At 41.2% G+C, this 14,875-nt stretch overlaps 1 protein-coding gene across 1 annotated transcript in view; it reads left to right on the forward strand.

The window, feature by feature from the left end:
* Positions 1-14,875, forward strand: part of LOC114597411 (uncharacterized) — a 113,021-nt gene that overhangs the window by 20,799 nt on the left and 77,347 nt on the right. Inside the window, 13 exon segments of the mRNA XM_077930873.1 lie at positions 62-97; positions 1,440-1,463; positions 1,735-1,773; positions 2,339-2,650; positions 3,180-3,203; positions 3,461-3,496; positions 4,551-4,862; positions 5,321-5,344; positions 5,613-5,648; positions 6,446-6,624; positions 7,950-8,341; positions 9,602-9,873; positions 11,340-11,419. Of these exon segments, the coding sequence (XP_077786999.1) occupies positions 62-97; positions 1,440-1,463; positions 1,735-1,773; positions 2,339-2,650; positions 3,180-3,203; positions 3,461-3,496; positions 4,551-4,862; positions 5,321-5,344; positions 5,613-5,648; positions 6,446-6,624; positions 7,950-8,341; positions 9,602-9,873; positions 11,340-11,419 (1,766 nt within the window).

Below are 14,875 nucleotides of genomic sequence, written 5' to 3' on the forward strand. Positions count from 1 at the left end.
TAGATTGTGCAGAATTTAAATACTTATATATTTCACTTTAGTCATGCTTTTTTTCCTGCAGCTCTTCCTACAAGTCCCACAGAAGTTATATCCAGAAGTAAGTTCAAAGTTCTCCATAAGATATACTTTTGAAAATCAGGGAGAATGAGTAAGAACCTTAGAATCAAATCAAAGCCTTGAAAGTTGGTTTTAAAAAGGAACTAGTTCAGTTCAAGTTTACCTCTTTTAGTCGTTTAGTTCATGTTCAGTTCTAAGTTCAGTTCTAGTACATCCCAAATATCCTTTCCAATTTGTTGTCAGCATTCAGAATGTTATAACTTGCTCCTGTATCATATGTACTTAAGAATACTAAAATACAATCCTTATGTTTGGAGGCCAAAAGAATATATAGAATTAAAAAAAGTCAAATAAAAGAATGACCCTAAAGATGAACTAAAAATCACTGAATGTTCTACCCCCAAAATGAAGTTAATCACATTCAGTCCAGCCTGCAATTATGGGAACTCCTTTCAGGTGTAGTCCAAAGATTTTTGAATTCTGTGAATTTCGTGAACTAGTTCATTCCAAACATTGAGTCAAATGCAGTCTACCTAACTAGTCTGAATAAAATGTCTGACGCTTGCAGAGATGTAATTGTGTTTAAGATAAACCTTCTGTCACAAGTACAGTGTGGACACAGGTAAGGAAGTCACAGGCAACACTTCTTCTGTGCAAAGTGCCTCAGGAGGAGGTCATGCGCAAAGAGGATGGGATGGAAGGGAAGGGAACATTTCAGCCTTCACTGCCCAGTTGCTTTTCTTCTGAAATTTTCTGCTCCCTACGGTGTTTGAGATTCAGGGATACCTTTCAACAGTGGCTGTGAAACGAAGTAGATGGGAAAATCATCTAAAGGAGGGGGAACAAGTGGCAGAGGAAGGTTTGAGCATTCTGCTGAGTTCTGTCCCTTCTCTGATGCAATTAAACACTCCTGGGAGCACTTTCTAAGGGAGATTGAGTCAGCAGGGGCTTTGGATGCAGCTTCTCCTTCCTATTGGCATTATTACATATATATTTTTTATTAAAAATCCTTAAAGGGGCATCTGTGCAATATTCTCCACTCCTCGCAAGATGGAGGTGCATTCTGAAGAAAGAGGCATATAACTTGTTGTGGTGACATCCGTCCTGTTTCAAAGGGAAAGCAAGGCATGAGTGTCAGTTGCTCTGGTCAAGGCATGATCCTATGTTGCCATGTGGATGGAAGGAGGCAGGATTCATTGCAGTGCCTTTATTCTTACAGAGAACCAGCACTGCGTGCTGTTATTCTGGGTATCTGTTATGTTGGATTGTAACAAAATAGATGCAGAATATCAACCAGCAGATGTCATTATTTTATGTACATCAAGGGTCTTGTTCTTAATATTTATGCTAGCTGAATATTTCTATTATTTGTTTATTCACAGCTTCCATAAGACCTCATACACCAGGTACCGTTTATTTCTTATTTGCCTCATTCCTTCAACATTTAAGGAAAAGTTTTTTTAAGATGTAGATTCACAGCTTCCATTTTTATCTTTGGAAATGAACAAAGCCCAGTGCTAAACAGGCTCATTGGACCATGTATGGTGGTAATATTGACCTGCTCGTCATTGGTTTGGCCCAAGTGACAGTACAGAAGTCAACCTCATGCCTACAGTTTTAGATGGTGCAGAATTTTAATGCCAAAAGATCTCACTTTTGTCATGTTTGTTTCTGCAGAAGACGTTCCTACAAATGAACCAACAGTTTCACCCAGAGGTAAGTTCAGTGTTTGCCGTAAGATAGGCGTGTGAAAATTGGGGAGAATGAGCAAGAACATTGGAGTCGAATCAAAGGCTTGAAAGTTCCTTTAAGAAAGGAACCAGCTTAAGTTTAAGTTCAGCATGACCCAAAAGGAACTCGTTCCGGTTCACATTGCTTCCTTTACAAAACACCCGTGTTCGGTCCACTGCAGTTCACAGCTCCATTCAAGGTCATGGAAAGTATGCTTGGCAAGTTCAAGCAGAGAACTTTTTCTTTTGACAGGAATAATGTAACATGAACATTTCTTTTTGGGAGGGGAGTATATTTTGCACAATTACAAGGAATCCCCTAACATACAACACATTTGTTTTTTCAAGGCAATATAGAACTGGGGAGATATGTTAAGTTTCATTAGTTATGAATGCAAAAGGCCTCCACAGCAACTACTCTCTTGATGAGCTGCACAAAGTCAACATGTGGAAATCCTGATGCCAGTAGAGCCTGATGCTTAGGTTAGGGATGGGGAGAACCCGAGTTTACAAGTCTTGCCTTTGTAAGAATGATATTTTATTGTTCTAAGATGTTCCCATGAGACTGGTCGGTGGGAACAACAGGTGTGAAGGACGCGTGGAACTCAACTACAGAGGAAGCTGGGGAACGGTCTGTGATGATGGCTGGGACTTAAATGACGCGCAGGTTGTCTGCAGAAAGCTTGGATGTGGATTGGCTTTGTCAGCACCAGGAAGTGCCTATTTTGGCCGAGGCGCTGGCCAGATTCTCCTGGATGATGTAAACTGCAGAGGGAATGAACCTTCTCTGGAGCTGTGCTCCCATCGGGGCTGGGGAAGTCACAATTGTGGTCATCATGAAGACGCTGGTGTCATCTGCTCAGGTAACTTTCCCATCCTTTGTATTTAGTCTTCTCCTATATTTCTAACAGTGGAGATCTCATTGCAGGAAGCCGAATGAATGGGGAAATGGTATAAAGTCTATTGGGTAAATTGCGTGGCCACACTTCTGCTTCCTATTGGCATTATTACCTATATTTTTATTATTAAAAAGCCTTAAAGGGGCATCTGTGCAATATTCTCCACTCCTCCCAAGATGGAGGTGCATTCTGTAGAAAGAGGCAAATAATTTGTTGTGGTGACATCCCTCCAGTTTCAATAGAAAAGCAAGGCATGAGTGTCAATTGCTCTGGTCAAGGGAAGATCCTAGGTTGCCATGCGGATGGAAGGAGGCAGGATTCATTGCAGTGCCTTTATTTTTACAGAGAATCAGCACTGGAAATCCATTCTGCTGGATTGTAACAAAAAAGATGCAGAATATCAACCAACAGATGTCACTATTTTATGTACATCAAGGGTCTTTTTCTTAATATTTATGCTGGCTGAATATTTTTATTATTTGTTTATCCACAGCTTCCGGACGACCTAATACAACAGGTACATTTTCTTTCTTATTTGTCTGATTCTCTCAGCCTTTGAGGGCACCTTTCTATTAATACTCCTTCTTCCAAATCATGGCTTCCATTTTTATCTTTGTTTATAATCAAAGTCTAATGTTAAACTGACCGTGTATGATGAAAATATTGCCCTTCTCAGAATTGGTGGGGCAAAGTCAACCTCATGCCTACACTTTTAGATTGTGCAGAATTTAAATGCGTATAGAGTTCACTTTAGTCATGCTTTTGTTTCTGCAGCTCTTCCTACAAGTCCCACAGAAGTTATATCCAGAAGTAAGTTCAAAGTTCTCCATAAGATATACTTTTGAAAATCGGGGAGAATGAGTAAGAAGCCTGGAATCAAATCAAAGCCGTGAAAGTTTGTTTTAAAAAGGAACTAGTTCAATTCAATTTTACCTCTTTTAGCTGTTTAGTTCATGTTCAGTTCACAGTTCAGTTCTAGTACACCCCAAATATCCTTTCCAGTTTGTTTTCAGCATCCAGAATCTTATAACTTTCTCCTGTATCATATCTACTTAAGAAGACTAAAATATAATCCTTAGGTTTGGAGGCCAAAAGAATATATAGAATTAAAAAAAGACAAATAAAAGAATGAACCTAAAGATGAACTAAAAATCGCTGAATGTTCTACCCCCAAAATGAACCTAATCACATTCAGTTCAGCCTGCAATTATAGGAACTGCTTTCAGGTGTAGTTCAAAGATTTTTGAATTCTGTGAATTTCGTGAACTAGATCATTCCAAACACTGAGTCAAATGAACCAACAGTTTCACCCAGAGGTACGTTCAGTGTTTGGCCTCTGAAAATTGGGGAGAATGAGCAAGAACATTGGAGTCAAATCAAAGGCTTGAAAGTTCCTTTAAGAAAGGAACCAGCTTAAGTTTAAGTTCAGCATGACCTAAAAGGAACCCGTTCACATTGCTTCCTTTACAAAACACACGTGTTCGGTCCACTGCAGTTCACAGCTCCATTCAAGGTCATGGAAAGTATGCTTGGCAAGTTCAAGCAGAGAACTTTTTCTTTTGACAGGAATAATGTAACATTAACTTTTCTTTTTGGGAGGGGAGTATATTTTGCACTATTGCAAGGAAACCCCTAACATACAACGCATTTGTTTTTTCAAGGCAGTATAGAAGTGGGGAGATATGTTAAGTTTCATTAGTTATGAATTCAAAAGGCCTCCACAGCCACTACTCTCTTGGTGAGCTGCACAAAGTCAACATGTGGAAATCCTGATGCCAGTAGAGTCTGATGCTTAGGTTAGGGATGGGGAGAACCCGAGTTTACAAGTCTTGCCTTTGTAAGAATGATATTTTATTGTTCTAAGATGTTCCCATGAGAGTGGTCGGTGGAAACAACAGGTGTGAAGGACGTGTGGAACTCAACTACAGAGGAAGCTGGGGGACAGTCTGTGATGATGGCTGGGACTTAAATGACGCACAGGTTGTCTGCAGAAAGCTTGGATGTGGATTGGCTTTGTCAGCACCAGGAAGTGCCCATTTTGGCCATGGCTCTGGCCAGATTCTCCTGGATGATGTAAACTGCAGAGGGAATGAACCTTCTCTGGAGCTGTGCTCCCATCGGGGCTGGGGAAGTCACAATTGTGGTCATCATGAAGACGCTGGTGTCATCTGCTCAGGTAACTTTCCCATCCTTTGTATTTAGTCTTCTCCTATATTTCTAACAGTGGAGATCTCATTGCAGGAAGCCGAATAAATGGGGAAATGGCTTCCTATTGGCATTATTACATTTTATTATTATTGTTATTAAAAAGCCTATTTTTACCTATTTTTTTTATTAAAAAGCCTTAAAGGGGCAACTGTGCAATGTTCTCCACTCCTCCCAAGATGTAGGTGCATTCTGTAGAAAGAGGCAAATAATTTGTTGTGGTGACATCCCTCCAGTTTCAACAGGAAAGCAAGGCATGGGTGTCAGTTGCTCTGGTCAAGGAACTATCCTATGGAAATCTGTTCTGCTGGATTGTAACAAAATAGATGCAGAATATCAACCAGCAGATGTCACAATTTTATGTACATCAAGGGTCTTTTTCTTAATATTTATGCTAGTTGAATATTTTTATTATTTGTTTATCCACAGCTTCCGGACGACCTAATACAACAGGTACATTTTCTTTCTTATTTGTCTGATTCTCTCAGCCTTTGAGGGCACCTTTTTATTGATGCTCCTTCTTCCAAATCATGGCTTCCATTTTTATCTTTGTTTATAACCAAAGCCTAATGTTAAAGTGACCATGTATGATGAAAATATTGCCCGTCTCAGAACTGGTGGCGCAAAGGTGATGGCACAGAAGTCAACCTCATGCCTACACTTTTAGATTGTGCAGAATTTAAATGCGTATAGATTTCACTTTATGCTTTTGTTTCTGCAGCTATTCCTACAAGTTCCACAGCAGTTAAATCCAGAAGTAAGTTCAAAGTTCTCCATAAGATATACTTTTGAAAATCGGGGAGAATGAGTAAGAACCTTGGAATCAATTCAAAGCCTTGAAACTTAATCACATTCAGTTCAGCCTCAATTATAGGAACTGCTTTCAGGTGTAGTTCAAAGATTTTGAATTCTGTGAATTTCGTAAACTAGTTCATTCCAAGCACTGAGTCAAATGCAATCTACCTAACTAACCTCAATACAATGTCTGACGCTTACAGAGATGTAATTGTGTTTAAGATAAACCTTCTGTCACAGGTACAGCATGGACACAGGTAAGGAAGTCACAGGCAACCCTTCTTCTTTGCAAAGTACCTTAGGAGGAGGTGATGTGCAAAGAGGAAGGGATGGAAGGGAAGGGAACAATTCAGCCTTCACTGCCCAGTTGCTTTTCTTCTGAAATTTTTCGCTTTCTTACGGTGTTTGAGACTCAGGGATACCTTTCAACAGTGGCTGTGAAACCAAGTAGATGGGGAAATCATCTAAAAGAGGGGAACAAGTGGCAGAGGAATGTTTGAGCATTCTGCTCAGTTCTGTCCCTTCTCTGATGCAATTAAACACTCCTGAGAGGACTTTCTAAGGGAGATTGAGTCAGCAGGGGCTTTGGATGCAGCTGCAGAATGGCATAATGGGGTTGGGGGGTTGGATTGAACTGGAACTCCATGCAAGACACTTGTGGGAAGGGGCTGGCCCCATGCAAGATCCAGCAACTACATTTAACAAAAGTGTGTTTGCATTTTACACAATTCAATGCTGTTTCTATGTGCTATCGTTTAGCCCTTTCATGTTCTGGAGAATACATGGTTGCACGCATCAGCAAAGCGTATCTCCGGTTGCTGGGTTATCATGAATGGAGTCTGTACCTGAATTCTTCAGACTCTTTCTGCGCACCTCAGATTACACAATACTATGTGGTCTTCAATATACCATTCAGTGGGTGTGGCACGATAAGACAGGTAAGAAAAAGAGCTTTAAAAACCAAATCTACATTCTGCCATTATCTGTGTAAGCTTTGTAAACTCACTGTTTTAAAAATGGGGAAAGTATTCTATCTTTTGGTTCAGCAAACACTAACATTATGGGAACCTTTAGGAAATCCACACTGCTTCTTTTCTACCCTGCCATGAATCCAGATTCCTCCTCTTTCTTTTACTGTGTTTAGAAGAAATATCAGAATTGACCTTGAGCCATATGATCACTACTTAATGTTAGTCTTAACTGGGATTTGAGACTAGAATTCCAGATTAGTTTCAGAGCCCAGGATAAAGAGAAAATGACAGCAATTTGCCATACCATTTAAAGCAGACAGTATTGCAGGTAAATTCTGACATTTCTCTTAATCATAGAAAAAGCAGGAGTGGGGAATTTGCTCCAGAAAGAGAAAGTGATGTGAGGAGGAAAGAAGCATATGTTCCTGAAATTGTCTCCCAGATTTAGTAAGCCAGCTAATTCTGGCCCTTTGAATATTTTGCATTTTAAAAAGTGTATATGTAGAGTCCATTTTTGTTGTCTCCAATTTCTTCTCTTTTGAGCACAAAACTCATATTTTAGAAGAAAGAAAAAAGAATTTAAAAACTCTTAAAGAAATCCAACACGTTGAAAGTCAGGTGTCATTTCAACATTAAAGGTAAAGGTACCCCTGCCCGTACGGGCCAGTCTTGACAGACTCTAGGGTTGTGCGCCCATCTCACTCAAGAGGCCGGGGGCCAGCGCTGTCCGGAGACACTTCCGGGTCACGTGGCCAGCGTGACATCGCTGCTCTGGCGAGCCAGAGCCGCACACGGAAACGCCGTTTACCTTCCTGCTAGTAAGCAGTCCCTATTTATCTACTTGCACCTGGGAGTGCTTTCGAACTGCTAGGTTGGCAGGCGCTGGGACCGAACAACGGGAGCGCACCCCACCACGGGGATTCGAACCGCCGACCTTTCGATCGGCAAGCCCTAGGCGCTGAGGCTTTTACCCACAGCGCCACCCGCGTCCCATTAATTTCAACATTAATTACCTTTAAAAAAAGGAAAGAAGAAATGTTGTAATATTTTTGCCTGTTTCTACATATGTCTTTCTAGTCTCAGCTTCTTAAAGTATCATACATTTCTTATATCTCTCCTACCTTTTTCAAAAAAATTAAAATAAAATTTCTGAACGTACAAGGTGACTTTCATAATTGTATGTCTGGAATGTCAGGACATTTTAAAGTGATTAAGTACAGAGGGTGTTTTATATATGGCGGTTACTGATTTATGTGTACTGTTGACATATATTGTTTTCCCCTGTCCTTTAGCAGGCAAATAATGACACCATCATCTATTCCAACATAATCAAGACATCAGCTTCTGGTTATATCATTACAAGAAATAGTAACTTTCAGTTTCACATCATGTGTGAAATGAACAAGACTGCTGTTGTAGAGACAATGTTTGTTGCTCGTAATTCCACTGACATTACTGAACTAGGACATGGCAGTTACAATGTGACACTTGCCTTCTTTGATTCGTGGTCTTTCAACTATCAAGTTCGCTCTTCTACATACTTTGTGTCACTCAATCAAGCGCTCTACCTCCAAGCTACTCTCCACAGTTCTGATCCAAACTTAGTACTATTTCTAGATACGTGTGAAGCATCTCCAAACTCTGGTGACTTCACAACTCTGACCTATGACTTATGGAGGAGTGGGTGAGTATGTTTTAGATAAAAATGTTTAGATACAAACTTAGAAGAAACACTTGCCTTTTGGCTTATAAAACAGCAGATTTAAGGCTAAACATGCACTCTTATTCACATTATGTAGAGTAAACCATACTGCTCTCAATTGGATTTTTGAGTAGGCACGCATAGGAATGCACTTAAATGTTTATTTTTGTTATGGACAAGAGGAGTTGCTATTCTCTCAAACTTGAACATTAGCACACATTTTAATTCTGACATAATACTTCTTAAGAAAATCTAGAAAGAACCCACTATGCTACCTACAAATATTTGCTACTGAATGGAATAATAAAGATGGATGTTTGCTGCTATGTTGTGTCATCATCCAAATTTTCTCATACAAAAGCAAGGCAAAAGTATACATTGAACTGGACTGAGCATTGTGTTTTTGTTTTTGTTGCATATACATGATGTCCCTGCCAGATGTCTTTTTTGGTTGAGACTAACTTCCTAATTCTATGAAAGAAAATTAAACTATATCCATTTAGAACATTCAAAAATCTGTTCTGACTGACAGCCATAATCCCACTGTGGTCCTCCAGACACTGTACCACTTCCACTGCATTCTCCAACTGGCCTTGTGGAGTTGCCCCTACCCATTTAGAACATAAGAATATATGATAAGCCCTGCTGGATCAGACCAAAGGTCCATCTAGTCTAGTATCTTTTTCTTCAGTGGTCAACCAGATGCCTTTGAGAAGACTGCACACAGGGCCTGATTGTCACAGCACTCTCTCCACATGAGATTCCCTGCAACTCTCATTCAGAAACTTAACTGCATTCAACAGTGGAGGTCAAAGGACAGCCATCAGTGCTCATAGTTACTGATAGCCCAAACCTCCATGAATTCATTTAATCCCCATCCACGTTGGTGGTCCTTATCACCATCTTCTGGGAGTGACTTCCAAAATTTAACTATCAGCTGTGCTGTGTGAAGAAGCACTTTCACTTGTCTTGATTTCCCCCCAACATTCATCTTCATTGGGTGGTCCTGAGTTCTAGTATCTTGAGTGACTGCTTTCATATACACTGAATTTGTCTTCCATTTTGCTCTCTGAAATCCACCTCCCACTTATTGAAGTTTCTTCCCATTCTTCCCCAACATGGTTCTTCATCTCCAGAGATAACATGCTTCAGAACTCCAGAAATGACTCCTATTAGTATTCTTCTAAGTAAAGGATTCCTCTAAAGTCATTATCTAAACAAACCTGGTTCTTTTATTTTCAGATGTCCACGAGACTCTACCTTCAGATATCTGGGAAATCCAAGGAGAAACGAAGTTCGTTTCATGTTCAGCTCCTTTAAGTTTCTTAACTATCACAATGAAGTTTATTTGCGGTGCAAACTAGTAGTGTGTAAGGCATATGATTACTCATCCCGATGCTACCAAGGATGTTTAACTAGAAAGAAGAGGGATGCAGATGAACTTCAGGAGAAGGTTGCTGTGGTTGTAGGACCAATCAAGCTTCAAAAAGAAGCTAAGGAAGACAAAAAGCAGGGTAACTTTTACTTATGATTCCTTTTCTTGTTACAGTGGTGATTCTCAAAATATATTCTGAAGTAGCCCAAAGAATACAATTTTTTATTATTTTGCTAAACTGTATTTAAACCAATATTCCGATTTTGCTTGGCAAAAGCATAGTAACATCACACAATAAAACCTCATTCCACATGGCTTCCCCTATTAAGGTCACGTTCCCTAATGGGCAACTTTCTTGGAGTTCTATGCCAGGAGTGACTAGAGAGTCAGATGCAGAAGTGGACAGAGTGAAGAATTTGACTGTTATATTTATGTAGTATGTTACATTACAGCCCCACAAAAGTCAGATGTTTCTATACAGACGCACAGACAGTAGTGGCCCATGTGACAACGTAGGTTGGGCATCGCTGCTCTCCAGGTTCCAAATCCAGCATGCTGCTGCCACTTACCAGGAGGAGAAGGGGTGCGACAAGGTGCGAGGACCTTGGAGCTGTCACACAGCAGAGCCAATTTGACACTCTTGCTGTTGTGTGCCTGCCCAGCACTGGGATCCCCATACCTTGCATTTCCAGGCAATCAGTATGTATTGTTGCAGTTCAAGGACACAATACAGCCTGGCATCAACAGCAGAGAAGCATGCGGAGTAGAGTCCATGAAATTTGTGACCTGGGAAGGCCCTAGATCTTTAAGAGGGCTGAAAGTGGAAGTCTAAATCCTTTGGAAGACGCTATAACATACTGGTCTATACAACTCTGGACTTTATTGATCTTCTGCATCCTTAGATTAATGTTTGTATGTGGTCCAAGATCTCATTTTAACTATTACCTCAGATGCAAATACAATGGGGGTGGGAAATATGTCTCCCTGTGTTATATTGTCCTTTAAATACTGGGGTCTAAATTCAGTTCAATTGAAGTAAACCGGATATTGCAAATTACAGCTCTTAAACATTCAGATAAGTTACATGCACCTTCATCAACTGAAGACTTGCAGATTAGAAGTTGAAATGTATTGTTTTGAGAAAAATTATGTCTGAGATAATAGGTACAATGAGAACTCCATAGTTTCCTCTGAGAGAAGTGGATCACACCTGAGCAAGATCATTTTATCTTAAGGACATAGGAAGTTGTCATGTTTAAAGTCAGTTGGTCAGTCTAGCTCAGAGTTCCTTAGAGCAACAGGCAGTCACATTTCAGGGTTTTAGATAGAGCTCTTCTCTAGCCCTACTGGGAGAAAGCAGAAACTGAACCTGGTACCTTCTTGCCTTCAAAGCAGTTGTTGTCATCCCATGATGAACATGCAGGAGCAAAGTTGCCAGTTGTCCTTAAACTAGGTGTTTGAAGGACATCTCTTACAAAAATAACAGACATATATGTTGATAATTGTATAGAATGTTTTACTGGGATCATTTGGTGAAGGGCAGATCAGAAATCGGATGAATAATTGGATTAACACGTTGTTCTAAACTATGTTTCTCATTTACAGAACTGGCTTAGAGCGCAAGTCTAGAAAAGGATAAAGCTGGCATCCTACTTACTGTTACTACTGTACTTTTGGCAGCCACCGTCTCCATCTGGCTTTCTTATAAGCAGCAAACTGAAACCAACTGATTCCAATGCATCACCAATGTAAAAATTAAGCACTTTCTGCACACACAAAAACTCTGTTTCTATTTCTAAAAGTAATCAGTTTCTTCTAAGAAAGTGGTTCGTAATCCAACAAACCTACCGACAGGCACATTTACATTTTAGCATAAGGAAGAACTCAGTTAAGTCCAAATATTGGGTTTTATTGTTCATACTGATCAAGAACATTAGTTATACCCAGCTGCTTTTACTTAATATCATTGCGGAAAAGATCTCATTCTCCTTTTAATACCTTCCCCTTCTATTGTCTATGGTTATATCATTTAAATCAAAGTCCCAGACCCTATGTATACCAGTTATGATAATAACCTTTCTACGCATAAACATTACATTTGGAAACTTGATATGTCAGATGTGAATAGTGACTATATTTCATGAAGGATTTGTCAGAGTCTTTAATGAAAATTTATGCCAAATGATATGAAATTTATTTTGCTTTCAGCTACTTTCCAATAAAATCCCTGCAAGTTGCCAGTGTGCATTTTTCTTCATTGCCTCACAAGCAAACATAAATTTATTTGTATGGTTCAAAGGAAATACATGATTGGCATGAAGTGCCTAGGGACGACAGAGACGTTTGGTTCACATTTGAATTTTGCAATGCAGTTCTCCAGTCCAGTAATGTGCGCACTAGGGTGAAGTGGGGGAATGGCCTTGGGGAAATGTCCATATCAGGCAAAATTTCATCCACAAATGTGTACAGTAGGAGCAATTTGCACTAAAATGTTGGTGAATTTGTTGTTTTAAAAATTGCAAACTGGTGTAGAAATGTAAACTGAACTGAAGACTTGAAAAAATAGAAAATTATTATTATTAATAATAATAATAGTAAAGCTCCCAACAGAATATAAAAACACGATAAAACTTCAAACAGTACAAACTTCCCTAAACAGATGTCTTCTAAAAGTCACCTAGCTGTTTATTTCCTTGACATCTGATGGGAGGGCATTCCACAGGGTGGGCGCCACTACTGAGAAGGCCCTCTGCCTGTAGCTTCACTTCTTACAGTGAGGGAACCGCCAGAAGGTTCTCGGAGCTGGACCCCAGTGTCCGGGCCAGAACGATGGGGATGGAGATGCTTCTTCAGGTATACTGGACCGAGGCCGTCAGCATCAACACTTTGAATTGTGCTCAGAAACATAATGGGAGCCAATGTAGGTCTTTCAGGACTGGTGTTATATGATCTCGGGGTCCACTTCCCCACTACCACTAAACAGGTGCCTGTTCTCAATGCATTGCTCCAGTCTCCTCCCTTGTGCTATGTTTGTCTTACTCAGCTCCAAACCACACAGAAGCCATACTTCCTCCAGCTAATTCCATACCAGTAGAAAACATGAATTCATGCTCTTCGAAGTAGGTGTCATTACTACAGAAAAGTCATCTGGCCCATAAATTCCTGATAGTTCACCTTTGCATTACCATACTTTCAGGGTGGATCTGCACCCAAATTAAAGCACATCCAATGCACTTTTCAAGCACATGACATTTTCATGCATGCACACATTGTTCACTGCTACACTACATCATAGGATGCATTGTAGTGCACATGTTGATACAACCTAATTGCGCGACAAGGCCCAGGTGCACCCCCCAGGAATAATAAAAACACACTGACACAGAATTTTAGTTGAAAGGTTAATGGGCAAAATTTAGGTCACAACTTTATTGATTACAGAAATGTAAGTGGTATTGGCTTAGGCATTGGCAATAACTACTGCCCGCCTTTCAGGAAGTCTGAAAAGGTAAACGACCAACAGAGGGAGGTCTGTCGATGGCGACCGACTGAAGCTCACCCTGGAGTTCCTGTTGGGTCCTGGCATGGCCCTAGCCCCTCAAGCGGAGTTTGGACAAGATCCAGACCCACAGATTCCTCTAACAGAATACCCTTGTACCTGGAGGGGCAGGTGATGGCCTCCCCTCCCACACATCATAATAAGCCAATGCCTAACCGCCACGCGAGCCCCACGAAGAAGCGGGACTCTGGTGCACTGTTTGGCGGCATGAAGCCAGATGAAGCCCTGACAACACGCCACTGCCTTTTAAAGGACCCCACGATCACGCCACCACTCTCTAATTGGCCAACAGGCTGGTGGCACGATCGCGGGGCCTGTGCGGGCTTGGGATCATCCCCCTCTTCTCTCCATGGATGTAGGGGAGGTGCCCTGGGACTGCACGCAGTGGCAGAGCTTCATGCTCTGGCACTGGGGGGGACAGAGAGCAGGTGGGGGCGGGGCTGGCACGTGTCCTGGGGGCGGGGTGCCCAGTGCAGGGGGGGGCAGCTGCAATGGCTCCCTAATGGGATTGTGCTACCGAGGGCGGTGCGCTCCCCCCTCACTCCTCTTCCTCCACCAGTACCTGCATGCAACGCAGACCCTTGAATAGGAGGATCCGATTTGGGAAGCGGGTGGCACTGTGGGTTAAACCACAGAGCCTAGGACTTGCCGATCAGAAGGTTGGCGGTTCAAATCCCCGTGACGGGGTGAGCTCCCGTTGCTCAGTCCCTGCTCCTGCCAACCTAGCAGTTCGAAAGCCCGTCAAAGTGCAAGTAGATAAATAGGTACCGCTCCGGCGGGAAGGTAAATGGTGTTTCCGTGTGCTGCTCTGGTTCACCAGAAGCGGCTTAGTCATGCTGGCCACATGACCCGGAAGCTGTACGCTGGCTCCCTCGGCCAATAAAGTGAGATGAGCGCCGCAACCCCAGAGTCAGTCACGACTGGACCTAATGGTCAGGGGTCCCTTTACCTTTACTATTGAATATGATTACATGATCAGAATAAGAATACAAGTTGTTGTTGTTGTTGTTTCCTTTGACCACACCAGAGCTCCAACACTAGCCATTTTCAAACTTATTGGAAGCTGAATGGAGGTAGCCAGCCCCTGTTGTCCATCACCAGCCACTTGTGATCAGAAATATCTGGCTAGATATACTTCATTCTTAACTATTATGGTTTAGAGAGATTATCCAATCATCTTTTTGTCTATCTCTTTCTCTGTCATTCTGGGACTGTCATTTTTGGAAGTGCAGAAACAAATGGAGTTTTTAGATCAGATGTTTATAAACCCAAAGCCAGACACTGCTTTAGATTCGCATTAATAGCTCTGCATCACTTAGTACTGAGTCCTTTCCTGCCCTAGATAAATGGGTTCAGCGTTCAAATTTGTAAAACAACAATTGAGGCACTTTGTTGGCATTAATTTGAACTCTGTAAGCACACTGAAGACAATTTCCAAATATTGTTATTGTCCCCAGTTCAATAGCTGTCAAAGCAACTCAGATATGTCCTTACTATTAACATAATTTTGACAAGCAAAGTTCACAACGCAAACACAAGAAAATACTCCAGTACATTCTTTTGACTTTTCTTCCTGGGAACA

The sequence above is a fragment of the Podarcis muralis genome, chromosome 6 (assembly GCF_964188315.1).
Source record: "Podarcis muralis chromosome 6, rPodMur119.hap1.1, whole genome shotgun sequence".
NCBI classification, from domain to species: Eukaryota; Metazoa; Chordata; class Lepidosauria; order Squamata; family Lacertidae; genus Podarcis; species Podarcis muralis.